Source organism: Mus caroli, chromosome 5 (assembly GCF_900094665.2).
Source record: "Mus caroli chromosome 5, CAROLI_EIJ_v1.1, whole genome shotgun sequence".
Taxonomy (NCBI): Eukaryota; Metazoa; Chordata; class Mammalia; order Rodentia; family Muridae; genus Mus; species Mus caroli.
Window position 1 is genome coordinate 37,674,485 of NC_034574.1, and position 21,700 is coordinate 37,696,184.

The 21,700-nt window shown below is 41.7% G+C and overlaps 1 protein-coding gene across 12 annotated transcripts in view; it reads left to right on the top strand.

The window, feature by feature from the left end:
• Window positions 1-459: 459 nt before the first annotated feature.
• The window catches only part of Cpeb2 (cytoplasmic polyadenylation element binding protein 2), a 56,342-nt gene continuing 35,101 nt past the window's right edge, over window positions 460-21,700 (top strand). For 3 of the 12 annotated variants that reach the window (XM_029478125.1, XM_021162087.2, XM_029478128.1), the window contains exons 1-4: window positions 460-2,326; window positions 4,562-4,852; window positions 5,579-5,668; window positions 11,687-11,777. In XM_029478125.1, coding sequence (XP_029333985.1) covers window positions 704-2,326; window positions 4,562-4,852; window positions 5,579-5,668; window positions 11,687-11,777 — 2,095 coding nt within the window. In that variant the 5' untranslated portion in view covers window positions 460-703. The remainder of the gene's footprint in view (window positions 2,327-4,561; window positions 4,853-5,578; window positions 5,669-11,686; window positions 11,778-21,700) is intronic. The other 9 variants (XM_029478126.1, XM_021162081.2, XM_021162082.2 and 6 more) reach the window with 3 other exon arrangements.

Below are 21,700 nucleotides of genomic sequence, written 5' to 3' on the forward strand. Positions count from 1 at the left end.
CCGACCACAGAGCATGGGACCTTCCCAGAGCCCTGCAAGCTTAGCGCCCTAGTCCTGCTAGCAGGTCTGGGACAGCGGCACCTCACGTGACCCCCGGGGCTGGGACAGGGCGGGGCCTGAGGAGGGGGCGCGTGCGACCGGGGACAGGAGGGGCGGTTGCCCAGGAACCGTCCGCAACGCCCGCGCGTGCTCGCCTCCATGCGCACGCGCACAGTGCTCGAGACCCATTAGCCGTCTCCTCAACTTCCACCGGCTTTTTATTTTTCTCCCTTGGGCTCCATCCAAGGTCCTGGGTTGAGGGACGCGCCGCGCGCGCCCGCTGCCTCGCAGGGTCCACAACGCATGCTAATGAGGGGCGGGGCGGGGCGAGGCCCGCGGCGGCGGCGGCGCGCTCGCGCGTGCCAGGGCGCGCGACAAGGGGCGGCCCGATTGTGAGGTGGCTGCTGACGCACGTTCCGGGGTTCTTAAGCGGCGAGGGCGGCGGCGGCCGAGGCAGCGGCGGTGGTGCCGGAGCCGGTTCCGGGAGGCGGCGGTGGCCTCCGTGAGGGGCGGCGGGGCCCAAGTCGGTGCCCCGGCTCAGTCACAGTGTCCCTTTCCCATTGACCCCATCCTTCCACCACGGCCGCGCCGCCACGGCTCCCGGGGCTTTCTAGGCGGGGCAGGGGACGGGGTGCGTCTCCTGCCGCGGCCGCCGGCCTGATAAATGCGGGACTTCGGGTTCGGGGTGCTGCACACTGCCCTGCTGCGCAGTGGCAGCCCACGATCCTCGCCCGGCGGCAGCGCCTACCGGCCCTTCGCCGCCGGGCCGCCCGCCACGCCCTTCGGCCCGCTGTCGCCGCCGCCGTTGCCTGTCACCGGCTTCTCGGAGGCCGCCTCCCCCTTCGCCATCCCCTCGGGCGGCGGCGCGGCCAGCTCAGCCGCAGCTTCCTCTTCCTCCCCGCTCGTGGCGCATCCCCAGGCCGTGCAGGATGAGCTACTGCTCGGGCTGACACAGCAGCCGACGAGGCCGCTCTCGGGGGCGGCGGCTGCAGAGCAGCTCCCCAGCCACCACCCCGGCGGCGGCACGAACGCGGGTGTGACCCACCTCCTCCCCTCCCAGGACTTCAAACCGAGTCTGCACCACCCCTCCTCCTCCTCCGCCTCCTCCTGCTGCTGCTGCCGCACCTCCTCCCCGCAGGACTTCAGTAAGCGGCAGCAGCAGCAGCTGAGCAGCCAGAAGAGGAAAGAGTTGAGCCCGCCACACCGTCCCCACCCTCCGGACGCGAAGCCGCCGCCGCCGCCGCTCCACTGCCCCGGCCGCTTCAGCCCAACGCCGCCAACGCCGCCACCACCGCCCGGGCCGCTCCTGCAGTCGGCGCCGCTCGCCCAGCGCTCGCAGCCGTTCAGCCTCCCGCACACGCAGCACCTCCCGCCGCAGGACTTCGCCCCGCGGCAGCGCCCGGTCGACCTGCCCCAGCTCCCGCAGCTCCCGCCCTCGCCGCCCGCAGCTCCGCGGCGCCGCCACGGAGGCGCGGGAAGCCCTCGCCAGACCCCGGCCGCGGGCGAGGGCAGCGCCGCCGAGCCCCCCAATGCGGGCTTGCCCCCCTCGACGCCGCCGGTGAACCCCGCGCCGGGCTCCATGGAGTCGCCCAACCACCCTCTGCTCAACAGCCCCAGCACCCTCCTGCCCGGCGCGGCGCTCGGCACCAGCGCCTTCAGCAGCCTGCAGAGCCCGGACCTGCCGCACCCGGGCGGCGGCGGGGGCGGGGGACCCCCCGGAGGGGGAGGCGGCTCCGCGTCTCCCCCACCGCTGCCCGGCTTCGGCACCCCCTGGTCGGTGCAGACCGCGTCGCCGCCGCCGCCCCAGCCTCCGTCGGCGCCCCAGCAGCAGCCACCCCAGCAGCCGCAGCCGCCCCAGCAGCCGCCGCAACCACAGCCCCCGGGCTCCTCGGCTGCCACCCCGGGCAGCGGCGGCGGCGGCGCGGGCGGCTCTCTGAGCGCCATGCCGCCGCCCAGCCCGGACTCGGAGAACGGCTTCTACCCCGGGCTGCCATCGTCCATGAACCCGGCCTTCTTCCCGAGCTTCTCGCCTGTGTCGCCGCACGGCTGCGCGGGGCTCAGCGTGCCGGCCGGCGGTGGCGGCGGCGGCGGCGGCTTCGGCGGCCCGTTCTCTGCTCCCACGGTGCCCGCGCCGCCCGCCATGAATTTACCTCAACAGCAGCCGCCGGCGGCGGCGCCGCAGCAGCCGCAGAGCCGGAGGTCACCCGTCAGCCCGCAGCTGCAGCAGCAGCACCAGGCTGCCGCAGCCGCCTTCCTGCAGCAGAGGAACTCGTACAACCACCACCAGGTACGGCGTGCGGCGGTGGGCACAGGAGCGGCCAGCCCCTTCGAACGCCCCGGGCGCTCGGGCTTGGCGGCGGACCCGGGGTCGGGGCAGCGCTTTCGGGAAGGCGGGCGGAGAGTGAGTAGCTAGGGCCGGGTCCTTCCCCGGGGTGACGGAGGGAACCAGAACTGGGGTTGTTCCCTTCTGGAGTTTGTCCTGCGCTGGGCTAAGGAAACCCAGGCGGCACCTGCAGCCGCACCCGCGGGCTGTCAGAGCGGGGAGGAACTGTCAGTCTGCGCGCGGCGGGCGGCCGCGGGCTGGAGTGCTCTCGACTTCTGCTCTTTTTAATGTTTGGTCACATCTTGAAGGGTTGAAGACCCAAGGCGCCCTTGAATCTAGGTTTTAATGTGTTTCCTCCTAGATGCCTCGACATGGGTGTGTACCGGAATCAGGGGGTATGCGGTATCATGAAATGACAGCAAGCAGGCGCTTGGCTAGTCTGTGCCCTTTCTGACTCAGGATGTTTTCTGTTATTTGCCCCCAACCCGGACTCTGCCCAAGGCAGATTTTGGGTGTCCGCTGAGTTCGCTGATGTTGAGAGTTTCCTTGACCTTTAGTGGGGATAGCATTTATTATGGTGATCATTCGAAAGCCAATGTCAAGATGAGGGATTGCCATGGAACCAAAATTTGACCTTAACTGGTTCTTCTCATAACTTTTCTGTTGACCAAAGTTTTCAAGAATGGATGCTGATTAAATTAACCAACGTCACAGTTAACAGTCTATCGAAATTAACCCAAGTAAAAGTTAACAGATTTGTTGGATTGTCGTTTATGCCCCAAGAATGGGGAAATATCAACTTTTGAAGTAATACACTATTTCCCATGGTTTATATGAACAACTGTCTTTTGTGTGTCGGACTCTTCTCTTTTTAACTACAAGTTTGCCATTGAAATTGATAAATAATTTTGAATTTCCAAAGTCAAAATAGAACGTTAGCAGGACATACTGCCGTGATTTGTATTCAACTGTAGTGTGCTCCAATAAACAAAAAGAAATGGGTTTTACGGTGGAGTGTAAGAGGTCACACGGCTTTCATATGGAATTTTAGGTCACTGGAGAGGAACTTTGAACTGTGAGTCATTTAGTAGGCAAAATAAGGCCTTAGTGCACTGGGTAATTGTGCCTTGGCTCCTGGGCTGTGCTTTTCAGCTATGAGGACGGAGGAGGCTGTGTTTGTGCATGATTAAATTAGCATTTAAAACCCTGTAGTAGCATCCATATCAAGGTTTTAAAATTTTCTTAAAGGAAACATTTAACTTTATGATTACCATATTTATTGGGTTTTAGAAAGTCATAATCTATATTTTCACTGTCTAAATATTCCCAGAAAAATTTAGCCTTAGTTTATCGACAGTACAAATACTAGCAATTCCCAGGTCCTTTAAAAAAATGTACTGTGAATTTTCCATGTTTGGATGACTTAACTTTTCGTGTTATCGACTCTATATTTGAATATAATTTGCTTTTGAATGTCAATGAACTTAACAGAGACTTGCCTTAAGATTACTAAAAATAAGCAAAGCCTGTGGTTGTTTATTGTGTATCTCAGTGGATCCACCTATGGGTAGCATCAGATAATTGCTTAGCAGTTCAAGGATAATTAAGTGAAAAAAAAGAAAAGAAAACTGGAATAAAATACCTCAAAAGTTAAATTAACAATTCAGGAAAATGAAGTTGGGTTTTTTTTGTTTTGTTTGTTTGTTTGTTTGTTTGTTTGTTTTTCTCCCTATACTGTGTCCCTGTCCCTTAAAGGCATCTTCAATTCATTCTTAATGTTACCACTGTTTTTTGTTTTGTTTTGTTTTTCCAGAGTAGCCCAAACTGTTTAGAAAGCCTAAGGTCTAAAAATTTTGCTCCCATAGCTGAGGTCATTAAGAACATTTAACTAATACTAATTTAACTAGTAGAATATTGGTTACTTTAAGGATTTTCAAGGCTAACTTCAGCTTCAAAGTATATTTTTAGTAACTATCATAAGACATCACTGCTTTAGTAGATAGGAGGGTGAAAACTTCCCTAATTCGAAGTAAACAAGATCAAATAGCAAGATCGGAAGATTTCTTTTTGGAAGCCCCTTAAGAAATATTCTATTGGCTTTTGCGTTTCTTTCTTTATGGTCTCATTAAATTCATAGTTCTAAAACTTGAATTATACACTCTCTAAGGGCTGTAATTTAAATAGATATATTTTCCTCAGCCTCTTCTGAAACAGTCTCCTTGGAGCAACCATCAGAACAGCGGTTGGGGCACTGCGAGCATGTCCTGGGGAGCAATGCATGGCAGAGATCACCGCAGGAGCGGAAACATGGGGATCCCAGGGACTATGAATCAGATCTCTCCACTGAAGAAGCCGTTTTCGGGTAATGTTATAGCACCACCGAAATTCACTCGCTCTACTCCATCACTGACTCCAAAGTCTTGGATTGAAGATAATGTGTTCAGGACAGACAACAGTAGTAACACACTCTTACCCTTACAGGTAAGAATGGTATGTAAATATCCTCATTTCTAATGTTTATCTTTCACAATAGGAAGTGGGGTGGTTGGAGGCATCAGTAGCTGTATAGGAAGATTAACAAAATTAACGTTCTAATTTTTAAGCATATCATTTAATTATTAGAGGGTAAAATACACAGAGGAAACAAAGAATTTCTCTGTAAATACACAATGAATGGGAATAAGCTTCCGAACATTTTAAAAAGCTATGTTTCTCTCATACAGATTGAAGCCTTTAACTGGCAGTTCCTTAAAAGTGCTTGTTAGTTATTTCTAAATAGACAAGCAAAATTTGTCTTTCTGATTATATAGCCAAGATAAAAAAATTGTAACTGCAGTTGTGCATAGGTTTTTCTGTGGTCAGCTGTGTACATGTTAGATTATTCTTAATACCGCTGTGATTGTGGCACAAAAATATTAGACTCTGAATCTAATTTAAATTACCTCAGTGGTTCAGTGACTATAAATATAGACATATGTGTATATGTGATTTTTTTCCAACTGATGATGGCCTAATAATATTAATGGAAATCATTTTTCCAGAACTGTTAATATTTTGTGATTCTTGCCAATGAGATTCAGTTTTTCTCAAAACCGTTAAGAGGATGAACAAAAATTTAAGATAGTTTGATTGTTTTTCATTTCTATTTTTCTTTTTCTTGGGTGGGATGGGGAAGAGAACTGTTCATTTCTGATGCAAACTTCTATGCTATTGAAGGTGAGATCTAGTTTGCAGTTGCCAGCTTGGGGCTCAGATTCACTCCAAGATAGTTGGTGCACTGCAGCCGGAACATCCAGAATAGACCAGGTAGGCTGCACAGTAGTGTGTGTTTCTCAGGATCGCGGCTAGGAGTTTAGTATTTACATTATGAGTAGGAGTGATCACTTGCGTTTCACTTATGCCTTTTAAGCATATGTCGGAGATTATTAAAGCAATTTGAGTTTTTCAATATCATTTGATCTAAACTCTTCAATATGTTTCTGTTCAAATTTAAAAGATTTGTAGTCATATTTTGAAATCATAACAAATGTGTTTATTACAATGAGTTTATTATGTATCCAAGAGCACCTGACTTTAAACATCATTCAAACTAAACAGATACTGTCTTTCTTTCAGAATTATCTGCATTTAAAATACAGCCTCATATGTTTATTTAACATCCAGCTTTACATTTAATGTTTTAAGAAATCTTCCAGTCTATGTTTGTCATGAAGTTTGATGCATTTGTTTTGCAGTATATCTCTGAATAGCTCCTTTTTTATTTAGTTTTTTTTTTTTAACTTTTATAAAAAAGCCTTATAGTATAGTATTTTTACTCTATACTTTATTATTGCTTTTATCCTACAACTTGTCTTCAGTATCTTTGTGATTTAGGATGCTATCTGTCTTTCTGCAGACTGAATGTGAATGTATACCGTCCCAGGTGATGGGGATTACTATAGGAGGGCATAGAAACCCCAGTTCTCACATATGAGGGAGGGGCTTTTCCTAGAGATCCCAAGTCTGACCTTCATTTGCAAGTTAAGTGAGTGGAGCTTTGTAATCCATAGCTGAGGCTCTTCCTCAAGTAATGTAGCAACGTGAACTGATTTTTACCAAGATTGTATAGGCAGATTAATAACAAGACATTTTATAGCTAGCCTTCCAATCTGGAGGACTAGTGCTAACTTGAGTAATCAGTCGATACCTACTGCTGTAGACCAGCCCTGCCTCTTTATCAAAGTTGTCCTGCCAGGATCTCAGCATAAAAATAGTGGTTATCTTGCGGCTTTCAGCTTGCTGTCTTGTGAATGTAAACTCGCCACTCAACTGCTTCTGCTTCTCTTTCACTCAGTCCCAGTTCACTTGTGTTTGGGTAGCAGTGTCATAGTGTTCAGATTAAATCTGTGATTGCTGAAAAGAAGTTAGGTAGAGAGAGAAAAGCGATTGTAATTATTTTGAAGGTGGGAAAGGAAATATTGTTCAGAGATGAAGTGTAAGTACAAAAGCAGTGGGCCCTGGTACCAGCATACAAGCAGCCTTTACAAGTGTGGGGTGGGCGGGTAGGCTTGAAGTGTTGATTGAGTTGAGCCCTTGCCACTAGAGTAGGCAGAGGTGATGGTGAAAGGGACATCTTTAGACTCACTTCTGGGACTGAGGGACTGACTCTGGCCTTCCTACTTAGGCTTCCAAGCAACTGTGCCTCTTTGTAACTTGGGATTTTAGATAGGTCTCCCTCCCCCCAGTTTTGGCACTTAAAGATATACGTTCTGGGAAACTACTGAGCAAGTAGTGTTTGTACAGCAGTGCTGTGATGCTGTGATGGCGAGTTCAGTGGTGGATGAAAATAGATGACTGATGCGAACTGAAGTGAATTAGAAGGCAAGGCAATCCAAACCTGAGTCATCTTCTTACCTGTATTCTTTACCACTGGTTATGGCTTTTATCTCTAGGTCATAGCCTCGTCTATAAAGAAGGACCTTGAATTATACCGTGCAAAACCTTTGTAGGCCAACTCTTACACAGCCTCTGATCTGTTTGGCCTTTTCTTTTTTTCCCTGGTCTCCCAGTTCTCCTAACACTGACTGTATTGTTTTTTCAAATGATATAACAGGCTTGGGAGACTAAAGCCTTGAATTCAGACCATGCAAGTATATATATAACCTTATTGCCTTCTTTAAGTAGTCAGTCATTATACTTCTGTTCTGTTTCTATCTTTCCATAAAAGTGTGTGGTGTTTGGAGTTCTATAAAGCACAACAGAGGCTAGGTAAACTGACACTGGTAACTCAAAATAAATGTGAAGTAACTCCTCAGTATTCAGAAAGATTAAAATATTTAGAATGATCAATTACATTAATATCATAACTGGTTTTTATTTTTGTGATCATACACTTTTTGTTAACAAGTACATTATTTTAAACAACTTATTTCCTTTAGTCTGAAATGAATCAGGTCTACACTAAAATAAATTACAGACCTAATATCTTAATTAAGGATGCTTCAGCCATGACCTACAACAAGATTTGAATATGTAATTGAATGGAAGAAATATTTTCAAAGGTTAATTTATGTCATTTGTTTCAAGTAAAATTTTATGGATTGATTTTTTGTTTTTAATATTTTTATGGGAAAACTTCAAATTTAAAATATTTTTAAAGCACATGTAAATTATGTCCATTACTGACTTTAAAAATTATTGTCATTTTTTTTTTTTAGTGTGTGTATGTATACTTGTGTGTAAGGTGTGTGCACATATGCACATGAGGATGAAGAGGTGTCATCCCTTGGAACTGGTGACCAATTAGGCAAGGATGACTGGCCAGGGAGTCCCCAGGCACCCTCCTTCCTCTACCTGCCCAGCTTGGGAATTACAAGAACTCCCCACCATAACATATTTTGCATGGGTTTTGGGGTTGTACCTCATGTTTGTGAGGCAAGCACCTAACCAACTGAGCTACCTGCCCGGTCCCCTTAGTAGATCTCTCTACTGACTTCTCTCAAGCTAAGCTTTCTTATTTGTTTTTCTCTTTGTTTTTGAGAGTAAGCTGCTACTTTATAGCTCAAGCTGGTCTTAACTTTGAGGTGTCCCTGCCTTTATCTCCTGAGAACTGAAACTATAGTAGATGTGCCCAAAATCCATTAATTTGAAAATGCTTTTACCATTTAGTAAGAAATCATGCTTAAAACTGTAACTTAGTAATTTCCTCAAAATAGAATTTTCAGAGATGTTTTAGAAAGTATGTTCATTTGTGAATACTTAAAATGTTTTAAATCAGAGTCAATTTCCTTTTAAATAAGGTTGTTTATTGTTGATATGTGTCACTTCTGCAGTACATACATCCTGAGAAACCTATCAATATATATTGGTCTACAGCTTGCTGGGCCGTTTTCAGTGCTGGATATTTGCTGTACATCCTGGATATTACCTTGAATTAATTGGAAATATTTTTTACAAATCAAACATCCAAAATGATATAATGTAAAATAAATCACATTTTGGAGATCTTGTTTTAGGAAAATATGTCACTTGACTCTTGTGAGTTCCCCTGAGAATCAGTGTGTGATAGGAGAGTAAGGCCAGTGTGTCGTGATACAGTGGCCTTGCTGCAGGGACCCTGAACTTCAGAAAACAGAGAGCTTTAAACTCACACATGGCCAACAGTGAAGAAGAATGCTTTTTCCCAACTGTGTTTGAGCAGTGGGTGCTTTCCCAGGGTGTTTACTGTCTTAACTTTAAAGTTAAAATATAATATGCCTGCCTTTTTCCCATACAAGCTTGTGGCTAGAGTATGGGTAAAGAAAGATAGTAGTATAAACAATAGACTTTAAGAAGCAATGATAGGTTTTTCAGTTATTCTATTTTTATCTTCTTACTATGGGGCTCTATTGCCTTATTTCTGTAAAACTCCACTTAATTTATTACCAGGTTGCTTTTGTACTGTAGAATAGACGCTTTATGGATTTGTCCCCAGAGTCTAATGTTCTGAAACGTCCTAGTGATTTTCAAATAGCCATGCAGTGATAACTATAAGATGCATTGCCATGATTTTCTGTGTTTGTTAGTCTGTCAGGATTGCTGTGTGCATCCTTTATTGCTAAATTGCCTCAAGTCTTCCTTATAGTTTTAAACTGGTGACAATTTAGTTGAATAAATCTTTTACTTAGTATCCTTATCTTAGAAGGGCGCATCTTTGTTTTATAGCTGAATGTTCATCATTAAATGTGATTTGTTTTAAACTGTCTCTTGAAAAAAATAGTTCTCAACTATAACATGGATCCATTCAGTAGCTAGAAATTCATTTGCTAGCAAAGCTGTCTTGGTATTTGATACTTGCCCCAGTTTAATCAATTAGCAGGTTCAGGAGAGGGTTGGATTTAGTCCTTTATAATTACCACTTTAATAGTAGTCTTGCCACTCAAACAGCTCAACTTACATATTTTATAGAGATTTTATGGCAGAGATAAAAAAGTATTTAACAGACATTTGAGAGCTAGATGTGTGATTAGAAGGAACCCAGCTTTAATTACTTTAGAAGTTTAGTGGTAGGATCCGGAAACACAAACACATTCCTTGTACACACTGTAGAGTAGAATCAGAGTCAGTGGAAATGAAGACATTAGTAACTGTGTTGGTCTTGTTTGCACAAAGGTCATCTTCTTCTTCTTTCTTCCACTTTATGTCATTTATTGTTACAGTACTTTTGCTTTTTTTCTACAATTTTAAGTGGCCTATAGGCACCATTTACTCTGACACGGTTATTTTCTAGAAGATGGAGACAGAGTAGAAAGAGGTTCTGTGGTGTAGAGGATCATAAAGCTTAATGCTGTTTATAATGTCTGGCCAGTAGCTTCACTGTTACCTAAGAACTGCTGAAAAAGACCCAGGAAAGGTGCAGCAGTGTGTACTAACCTGCCTTTCATCGAGTTCTGATGCATGTTCAGTTTTGGATAGCACTGCTATATTTCATTGCCTCTCTTTGCTTCGCCCCCCTTACCACGTTCACTTGTTGTAGTGAAGAGTGCTGTAGATGGGTATGTTGTGTGTTGAGGATCTTTCAGTTAAAGCTCACTCATTGGGTGGTGCTTGGTGATAAAGTTAGAACATGAGCCTCCTCTCGAGCGTCTTTGCATCATTCAGTGTTACTACTCACCCTTCCTAATTCCTTGATAGCACCTTGTTTAGTCTGCAGTGCTGATTCTGGCTCCCTAGCTTTAAAAAGCATACAACCCTAGTTAAACATCAAAGGGGAATAAATAAACAAACCTTATGTTTCTCTTTAGCTCTCTAAAGACCTAGTTCTGAATGTTTGTTGGTCCCTATGGAAAATGATGAAAGCTATAAACTTTTTAAAAGAAAATAATATATGTAAATTACCTATGGGTACATAAAATCCTAGAGACTCCTAGTGTCACTTGAATGTGGATCCAGGTTAATCAGTGCTGGATCAATTTTGAGAGTTTAGGGTGATCTATCCTGCTTCCCCCATGTGTACATGAATTTGTGCATTTAAGTATATAACATACAGTTGGGAAAAGACTTCCAGACTCTTTGGAGGCTATGGGCCTTAGCATGTTTAGCTAGTTTCCCATATATTTCATTGCATATTCATTGAGTATATATATAATTAAATATATAGCACCAAAGAACTCAGTGCTTTCAAGCAAACAAGGGGATTGTGCTTTGAGCAAACAAGGCTACTGACAGTACAGAAGGCAATTCTCGGTTGGGGATGTGGGAATGTGAGCACCTTTCCTCTCCTTCCTTTTGCCTGCCTGCCTTCTGCAGTGGAGCTGGGAGAGGGAAACTTGTAAACTGTGGAAGCACGTTGGAGAGTGAGAGTTGAGTGTAAACACACTAGACATTCATCCTTTTTTCTGATACTACTGTCTTACAGAGTTTAGTGTATAGGCTGTTTATGCATTCATTGTTTTACAATTTAGATGACTAAGTCACTTCTAAGTATCTGATAGATGTTTAAAGTGTGGTGCAATTGTTAAATTCTTCTCCAAGATAATTATTTTCCAAGTGCAAAATTTTATCTGCCTTCCTAAACATGAGAAAAATGTGAAGCAACTGAAAAAGTGTTTTTGTGCATAATATTTGTAAAAATGATCAGAGATTATTTCACTGCATTCAGTTAATACTGCCAATGAAATTACATTAATTTTTATATATTTTAGAGGTGAATGTGTTTTAAGTATCAGTATTTTCTTGGGATACAAGTTAAATGATAATGTATTAATAAATTGTTCCGTTTTATGTGAGAAAGATTATATTATATAATGTTTTTAACTTTCTTTAAAATTACATAGATCTTATATCTTTTCTTTTTCTGTCTTCCAGGATCGAAGTAGAATGTATGATAGCTTGAATATGCACTCTCTGGAAAATTCCCTTATTGATATCATGAGAGCAGAGCACGATCCTCTCAAGGGTAGGTAGCATTTTATAGCTTTGATTTCATACACATATTGGTTTGACTGCTTATGGAAAATTAGCACTTATATATAAACTAACTGAAATGAAGAAATTTCATTAACATTCTTACTTCATACGTGTAATTTTTCTGTCACTTGTCTGTTTTATTAGTGGTGAAAGTCTTGTAATTGAATCCCCTTGAGGAAAGAGAGGTGTTAGTTGTCTACGTTTTAGCTAAAGTTTCTATTGCTATGATAAAATATCATAGTCAAACAACTTGGGGAGGGAGGAAAGGGCTTATTTTATCTTAGAACTTTAGTACATCACAAGGGGAGTCAAGGCAGGAACTCAAGACAAGAACCTGGGCGCCTGGATCAGAAGCAGAGACCTTGGAATAGCACTGCTTGCTCGCTTGCTTGCTTCTCATGGCTTGCTCAGCTTGCCCAAGGATGACACCATCAATAATGGGCTGGGTCCACCCAATCCATCAATCCATCAATCAGCAAATTTATAGAGGCATTTTCTCAATTGATTCCCTATTGTCACAAGAGTCTAGCTTGTGTCAAGGTGACAAATCAGTAAGTAGCCAGCAGAGTAGTGTATTGTGAATTTACCAGTATACTAACTGTTGTGTCTAGTTCAGAACTGCTCCTTGGCTCAGAATCATGAATTTCTTTTTTTAAATCTGAATTTTTAATCTAGAAAGGTAATTTTCTTAGAAATGTTTGCCCCATGGACAACTTTTTGTTGCCAAGTAAGTTAATAACATCAATGGGATGTCTAAGAGTCTTACTCGGGTCCTTTTGTCTTCCTAATCCTGTCATTTTAAGGACTGTGCTATTGTTGGTATACACTAGTGACAGTTCCTCAAATTAATAAGGTTATGCTTTGGATTGTTTCATTGTTTTCTTATGGGTTTTGTTGATCTTTGCCTCATATATTTTTAGGCTCTCTGTACGAGGTCTTGCTCTTTTTCAAAATGAGTATTGCTTACCTCGGATCTTCCATTTCAGAATAGAATTTACACTGGGTGTGGTGGCACATGATTTAGGAGACTGAGGCTGGAAGATCACCAGTTCAGTGCCAGCCTGAGCTAGGCAGCAAGACTGTCTCAAAGTAAACGCAGGCATACAAGAAAGAATACAATTGTTAACAGCTTACAATTAAGAACTTCATTAAAATTCCGTTTTCTTTAGAAAGAAAAACTCCTAGCACAAATTCAAGATAGTTCACTGTTACCATAGATGAGGAAAAGCTTTTCCTTACTTATTTCTCCTGATCTTTCTTAGCAAGGCTTCTGGAAGATGCTAGAGAAAATGCCCATCGCCACACTACTCATTTTCGTGTTTCTTTAGCCTAGGCATCCTACAAAGTAGAAGGGCATCTAGAGAGGCCAGGAGGGAAATGCAGCAGCAGCAGCATGTGCTGAGAGCAATGACTTCAAAGTTAAAAGGAATTCATTCAGTTTGTTAGGAAAGGCATCTTAGGCTCTGAAAAAGAGAGAGGATTGAAGTCCTGCAAGTTTTAGGGATCACCATGTTAGCCAGTTTCTGTTTCTAACTGGGATAATTTATTTTTCATATTTATTATGTCAAGAAAGGGAAAAGAAGCTTTAGGAAAACATCTCCGCATCGTATAAAGACATAAGGCTGCCTATGCTGCCGCTGTGTAGCTATCAACACCGTTAGCTGAACACTTCTGCTTGATGTCTTCCTCCTCCAGCTGCTGGCTCATGCCACTGGTTCCTGCTTAGCATGCCTTTTCTTTCTCCACACTTTGGGACCACTGCCTTTATATGGGGGCGGTGATGCTGGACCTCTACACGGTCTGTCTAAGCAGAGCTATGGCAAACAAAGTAAGCAGCTGGGGTACCTGATGTGATTATTGTTTCCCCGTCTTTCCTTCCCTCGTGTTCAGGGCAGCGCCCAGTCTTCTCTTGTCTTTTTATCTCAGAAAATCATTTCCGCTGCTTAGGACACAGACTGCAAATGTGTTTCTCATAAAATGTCTCCTGGAACCAGTATTTGCTTAGTCTTTCTCAAGAGATCTACCAATAGACAGGATTCGGAGAGTGCAAATTTCAAAATGAGCTCCTTGTTCTCTTTCTATTGTAATAGGAGATTGTATTACTTGTCTAGTGCTGCAGAACAACTCAGAATTAACTTAAAACATTAACAATAATCACCTTTCTTACATAATCTCTAAAGGTTAAAATTGGGGAACGACTTATTTCTGGCTAAGGGTCTTATGAGGTAGCATCCAAGAGGTTTGTTGATCCTACAGTGTGACTGACCTCTCGGTTAGTCTGAAGGAGTCCTTTCTGTGTGATTAGAAATTTAGTGTAAAGCTACTGAAGAAAACGAACCTCAGCTCCTTGCCATGTAGACCTCTCCACAGGCCTGCTTTATCCTTGTCACAGCATGGCTGCTGGTGCTACCTCGTCCTGTCCCCAGCCCCTTGCTGCCCAGAGTGAGTGCACAGATCGGTGTGAATGTCTGTGTCCTAGAGCCGCCTCAAAGTGGTTCTGATCAGAGATCAAGTAGTTGAGTCGGTGAATAGAATGTGAAAAGTACTGCTCTCACTAAGGTCACTCACAGAAGCAACCTCTCAGCCCACTGTCATGGAAAATTCTTTGCTCTAGCTCCTTCCCTTTCCTAGCACCCATTTCAAAAGTTAAGATGGAGGTTTTTATGGTCTAGTATAGCAATAGGAAAGCTCTCTCATCTTGTTAGAGATATGCAGATAGTAAATGGTGGCAGCCAGAGATGGCGCTGACTGTGCCAACTTTATCCTTTGCTGACTGCACTGTGAGGATGTATACTGTGAAGAAAGCCAAGTTCTCTATCCATGTGCAATGTATAGCCTTCTGGGGAAAGATACCAAACTATAAATATATAGAGGAGTTGGAAATACCATGGAGGAGGAGTAAGATGTGTAGAGAGATGGTATGTGGAAAGTTATCCCTAACTTTCGTGTGGAATAAAGGCAATTCTGATACAAAGCTGGGGTAGAGCAATGAAGAATTGTTGGGAGAAAGTGTTATTTCATGGAGAGGCATATATGAGATTTTAACTTTTGGAGAACTGAAAGACTGCTCTCAGCTTGTTGTTGAGGGCCACATGACACTGTTGGCTCATTCAGTGTTGTCAGACATGTGCTGTCCTTTGCTGGGGAATCAGAAACACTAACACACTGTGATGTGCTTTGCTCGGCCTGAATGCTTCTGACCCAACTGCTTTATTTATGTGCAGTGTGATCTCTCTGCTGACACACTATTTCTAATGACGGTCTCAATGCTAGGCAAACTGCTTTCTTTCCAAAGGAAGAATAAGTGTGGAATTTTAAGTGCCTAAAGAAAATCACGCTTGCCAAGTAGTTTCATCATTTTACCATTTTATATTTGCATATTTACTTAAAATAGTCTGTGATCTTTTTATGTTTGTGTGAGTCAGTTCATTCCCCTTTAAACAAAAGAACAAGGCAGATCATTGTTAAACCCTCCCTCCTCCTACCCCCAACAATTTGTAAAAAAAAAAAGGTCTTGCTGTGCAAGCATTTAAACACAGTGCTCTCCCTCAAACTGTAAGAACAAAAAAAAAAAAAAAATGAATTTCAGCTCATAAAAATTGACTTAAAAACTATAGGGAGAAATACAGTTTGGGTAACAGTTCCTGAGATGATCAGCCGCAGCTGGTCATAATGACTTTCCCACTGTTCCCTGAATAGTTCAAGAAAACATGAACTCAGAATGGGATTTTATGCCAACAAATATTTTAAAGTACATGCTTTTCAAAGGATTTTTTAAAAATGAGATTTTATTACCTAGTATCAGCTCTATTACTCACTGATAAACTCCCATATGTAGGGCTTTGGAAGCAAGAAGCCTTGCAGACTTTAGGGAGCCTGCCTACCCCTAAACTATAGGAACCTCTTAACTGTTTGTGGAATACCAGATTTGTGCTCTCTTCCCATTTTGCCCTCTTTCCTGGTGATTTTGTGAAAGCGAGTAAAGTGCAAAGGCAGAAATAACTTAGCTGAATCTGAAGCCTCTGGTGTGAGAAGTTATATTCCGGAACTTGGGAACTTTTGAGTGGAAGAGGCTCTCCAGATTATGTCAGGTCCACTCTCCACAACTGTGTAGTTCATTAAAAACACATTGCTAGAAACTCTGGGATAGGAGAGCAAGGGCAAAAATAATTATGAAAAACTGGAAATGCTTAGTGCATTTCTTTATTAAAGCAAGATAAATTGATACATATCAGTGATAAACTTGTGAAACAGTTTTATGGATTTCTGCTACAAGGCCCTGCCTTATTCCCTCTGACAGACAACCTCAAAATTGACTATGGTTTCCTACAGTCACCAGTGATTCCTGGTGCCAAACATTTTACAATTACCAAAAGGGTGTGGACTAAAATCAGAAGATTAAAAATCCAAAATCCCAAATATTACAAAATGTAAAACTTGATGCTTTACACAGAAAATTTTACATTTCCTCATATGTCACAATCAAAATATAGTTACAATAAAAATATTGTACAAAATTATCTTTAAACTATATATGTAAATCATAATTTCATATTTGGATTTATATATCATATCAAGAGAATGCATTGTATGGTTTAATATATAAATATTAAATATTTTTAAATTCAACAATAAATCCAGTGTCTAAAATACTTCTGGCTTCAGACATTTTAGTTTCTATACTAGAATGATTTTTTTTAGAAAAACAGAAAACAAAGGAAGCTGATCTGTAAATCCTACCTCTTGGAAGATCGGAGGCAGGAGTGCCCTGTGAATTTGAGGCCACATTTGGGTTATACAAGAATCCCTGTCTAAACTGAAAACCAAACCTATAAAAGGAAAAAAGAAAGATCTGTTTTCTAAGTGGTGTGATTTTTGAAATTCATTTGTTTTATGAAAGAGTGCATGATATTCTCTTATTCCATTGGCTTTTTCTTATGACCATGGGCTTTTTCTTATGACCATTGGCTTTGGTAAGGAAAAGGAAACATACAACACATACACATTTTCCTAAATGCACCCTGACGCTGAAATAGTCATTCTCATAATAAATGTGGAAACAATATTTTATCACATAGCTTATTTTATCATAACTTATTATTTTATCACATAGCTACTCAGAACTGAGTTTATGAAAGTACGACTTACAAGACTTTGGACTTGTGTTCTCAGTGAGAGGATCTATAGTCTAAAAGGGGAATGAGAAAACTCTGTGAAAGTTCTTGTCAGAGAAAACTTACTTGAACTATAGCAAGAGTAGAGATTTGAAAGTCTTATTTCCTTATAGGTAGCTGTCTCTGTCAATAGCAATATTTGAGAGCATGGATGCCCTTATTTCCTTTAGGCATCTTTGACTATTTAGGCAAATTCTTGAATTATAACACTAGAACTTCATTTTTCAAAACCAAAGCCTTTTCATACAGAAATTGCAGTGCATTTGTGCCAATTCAGATACATAATATTCTTTTGAAAGTCACTTCATATCTTTCTTGTGATTTAAAGTAGAAGTTTTTATCTCTGAAAGTGGACAATTTAATAAATTCTTATATATAAAACATACATCGCATACATAATTTATAATGCTAAAATGAAGTACTTGGAAATATTTGGTATATAAATTTTGGCTTATATGAGGAGCAGTATCTTAGAATTTTTCCTTCAAAAGCATAATATTTAATCTCTTAAAGTATTTTCCACCACAGAAAGCCTTTACTCATTAATGGAAAACTAGAAATGTAAATTTTAATACCACCAGCAGTAATGCAGAGTAAATAATACTGGCATTTAACTGTGTAGTTTTTTTCAGTCTTGCTTTTCTATGTATTACTTAAGGTATTTGCAATCTTCATCATCTTTTCTCCAAACCTTGTAAGTGTTTTTAAAACTAGGATGTATATGTACAACAGTTAAAGTGAGATATGGCCAAAAACTTACACTCCCTTGTCCTTCTTCCACTTGGAGACTTTTGCATTTTTTAGTGGATTCCTTATTGGGTTGTTTCGTATTTCTTTAAGCTTTTAGTATTATGTTTTGATATCCTGTAGCTTACCTATCCTTAGCATTTCCACTATTCCGTCTTCATGGTTATTATAAAATATTTAATATAAATATTTATCATTGATATATCACAAGATGCATCTGTATAATTATACAGCTCTTTCAAAAACATGCATACACATCAGGTAAGCATGCACACAATTTTATTGCATGTGTCTGGGGTATCCCCATAGTCCTGGGGAGCTAAGCCCTGTGATCTTCATGTCCTTTCCTTCTTGTAATCTTGATGATTTTTTTTTCATTTTTTCCTTTTATTGCCAATAGATTACTTTTTCACATAAAATATATCCTGATTATGGTTTCCCCTCCTTCTACTCCCAGTTTCTTCCTACCTCCCCACCCAGCCAGATCCACCCCATTTCTGTCTCATTAGGAAACAAACAGGGTCCTAAGGGAATATAATAAAATATAAAATAGTATAATTTGATAAAACAAGAAACTAAAACGTTGGAGTTGGACAAGACAAACAGAAGAAAATGAACCCAAGAGAAGACAGAAGAATCAGAGACCCACCTGTACATACACTTGGGAATCCATAAAACAATAAGCTGAAAGCCACAATATATCCAGAGAAACCATGCCGTTGTCTTTTTTTTTTTTTCTTCTTCTTCAATTTTAGAGCCTTTATTAAATCAGAAATTTTAGCCAGCTGGTCTTTCTGCTTCAGGAAAAAGTTCATTCATGAGCTTTAAATCTATCTGCATTTGGCTTTTGGTGTCCCTCATGCCAGCAGGCCTCCAGGAAAGCAGGCAGGATTGTGGGGCAGAAAATACGACACAGGGCATGGGGTGCAGGTTCCCCCATGGCCTTGTCTTAAGATACCTAGACCTTGTTTTGCTAGGCCTGTGTTACAGTAACTTCCCACCAACAAGATGTAAATTTTGAACCTTCGTATATACAAACACACTGATTTTCTTTGCAAAAGATGACAGAGCAGTTAGAGTTATACTTTATCAGTTTGGGATATCCCAGTATTACTGTTTAATGTTTTATCCTGGTTCCTATCAAGTATGATACTATTCTGAAGCCTGTTGCATGATTGTCTTCTCTTCTCTTCTCTTCTCTTCTCTTCTCTTCTCTTCTCTTCTCTTCTCTTCTCTTCTCTTCTCTTCTCTTAACTTTTGAACTCTAATATTTTTCATGCCTGCAGACCAGAAGTTTCATAATAATGCCTTATTAATAGGTCACATATTGCATAAATGCTTTGCTCCATTTTGCTTATTTTTTGAGTTCCATATTGGTTTGGATCCACAAATAGTTGTCTTCTTAGAATTTGTGGCTTGATTTCATTTATAATTTCAACTCTTCTATTACTAATATAAGCATTATTAGAATTCTTTCAAATGATAAACCTACACTCATGATCTGTTGGATTTTTGTTTTGTTTTTGTTTTGCTTTGCGTTTCTTTGTGTGGTGCTGGGACAGAGCACAGAGCTGTGTGCCCTCACTGTCTCACCACCGGAGCACTGGAAGAGATGCTCTCATGCCACGTGACTGCAGCTTTATGACCCTCCGAGACAACGATTTTCAGAATCTTGCTAATACACCTTTTAACCTTATTTGATCTTAGTTACCTGGTGGACACTGTTATGTGGAGACTATTTAAGTTTATATTGTTATCTATGTTTTCTCTGTCTTTATTTTTTCCCCTTCTGCTTGTTTTACTCTCATGCTGGAAGCTGTTCTAAATACTGAGCCCGTTTATTGTCCGTACTTCGAAGTAAAATATTAAAGTGGGAATGGGAAGCTCTGCGCATGCAGTTAGCTGTAACTGGTAGGGACTGCACTAAGCTCATGATACTCAGAATGTCTGTACTTAGACCTTTCATTGTGGTCTAGGGAGCAGACCTGGGTGTAAGTCTAGCTCTGTAGTCCTTTGTGAAGAAACAGAAAGGTGGCTGTGTATCTGTGAGGTGATGTTAAAAGTTAACAGGCGTCCATTGGTGTTGCTGCTTTCTCCTCTGCCTTCAGGGTTAGCCAGAGTTTCTTAGAGCAGATTCTCAGCAGTCGTCTGCTTGCTTCCTGATGACGTTCCCCAGACACAGAGTCAGTCGCTTGGGGTTGTGTTTTCAGTGATTTACAGTTTATAGAGTCAGTTACACTTCTAAAACTTACAGATTCAAAAAAAAAAATGTTAACATGGTTCTCCTGTGATCCATTCCATTCATCTTTGCCCTGGTGAGCCATTTTAGGTGATTCACAAAGCTTAAAGAGGCAAATAAAAAGTCCTTGGTCCTCCATGTTTAGATGGAAGGCTGTAGTTTCTAGTCAACTTGTATTTCCTAAGCAAGGAAGCTTTGGCACCCTGTGTAGCTTAGATTATATTGTGTGAAAGACTTAGAGAGTCAAATGTCCTTCATTTATTTTAACTGTAATAACTTCTTAGTTTGTTTTTAAATATCTTTCAAATGAGAGAGACTGTGTCATGGGAAAACTGGCCATGTATCTGTTTGACTTTGCCATCTATGGAGATGTCAAGCACATAGAGGCACAGTAACTATTTGAAAAATAAATATTTTCCAGTGTCTTTTTAGTACTTCCAGAATCCTAGCATAAGATATTCATGCATGTATAGTAGCATGTATCATTACAGTTAGGGTTTTATATATTTACAGTTTTTAAATGAAAATCTCATGAGTTTTTATCTGTACTTATTTTCACAGGATATGCTAAGTAATTTGATTTTATGACTACATATATGCACTTTGATCTATAGTCAAAAATTGTCAGTCAAAACTGTATTTATGATACCAAATCTGCCAACTCTCAGCCAAGCCTACTTTATATTTGCCCAGGGCATTTACCACAGTGTTTTATAATGTGTGTAGGGCTTAGGGATGTAGCTCAGGAGTCCAGTCTTGCCGAGCATCCCCAAGGTCATGAGCTCATCTCCTGCACGTGGGAAAATGGTGTCGAGTATCTCACGTGGAATGCTGTACTGAGAGCAAACACTGGGATGGTGGGATGGTAGATTTTTTTTCTATTTGCTATTTTTATTTGTTATTTTTGGTAGCCATCAGCATTATTTTCATTTTCACAAATGCTTTCATGGTAGAAAGTTTATAGCTATTACCTCAACTTGACTTTAATATTCTTTTTGTGTTAGTTTTAATGTAATAACTGTAAGCCATTATCTTACTAGATAACTTAAGACTTGAGTTTAGTGTTTTCTTTCTTGTTTTCTCTTAGTTATACTCTGCTTGGAACCATTATAGTACATGATCCTTAGTATTTGTTATATAGTTATAGTATAGAGTGATGATTGAACGAAGACGTAAAGCATCGCTTGGGTAGATGAGGGTGCTATAATAGAACTTGATTTAAGAATGAGCACTTAACTCTAGTGGATATTGATTAGCTAGAAGTCAGTGTTCTTTTTTTTTTTTAAGTTTTTATTAGACATTTTCTTTATATACATTTCAAATGCTATCCCGAAAGTTCCCTATACCCTCCGTCCGCCCTGCCTCCCCTACCCACCCACTCCTGCTTCTTGGCCCTGGCATTCCCCTGTACTGGGGCATATAAAATTTGCAATACCAAGGGGCCTCTCTTCCCAATTATGGTCGACTAGGCCATCTTCTGCTACATATGCAGCTAGAGATACTAGCTCGGGGGGGGGGGGTACTGGTTAGTTCATATTGCTGTTCCACCTATAGGGTTGCAGACCCCTTCAGCTCCTAGGGTGCTTTCTCTAGCTTCTTCATTGGTGGCCCTGTGTTCCACCTTATAGATGACTGTGAGCATCCACTTCTGTATTTGCCAGGCACTGGCATAGCCTCACAAGAGACAGCTATATCAGGGTCCCTTCAGCAAAATCTTTCTGGCATATGCAATAGTATCTGGGTTTGGTGGCT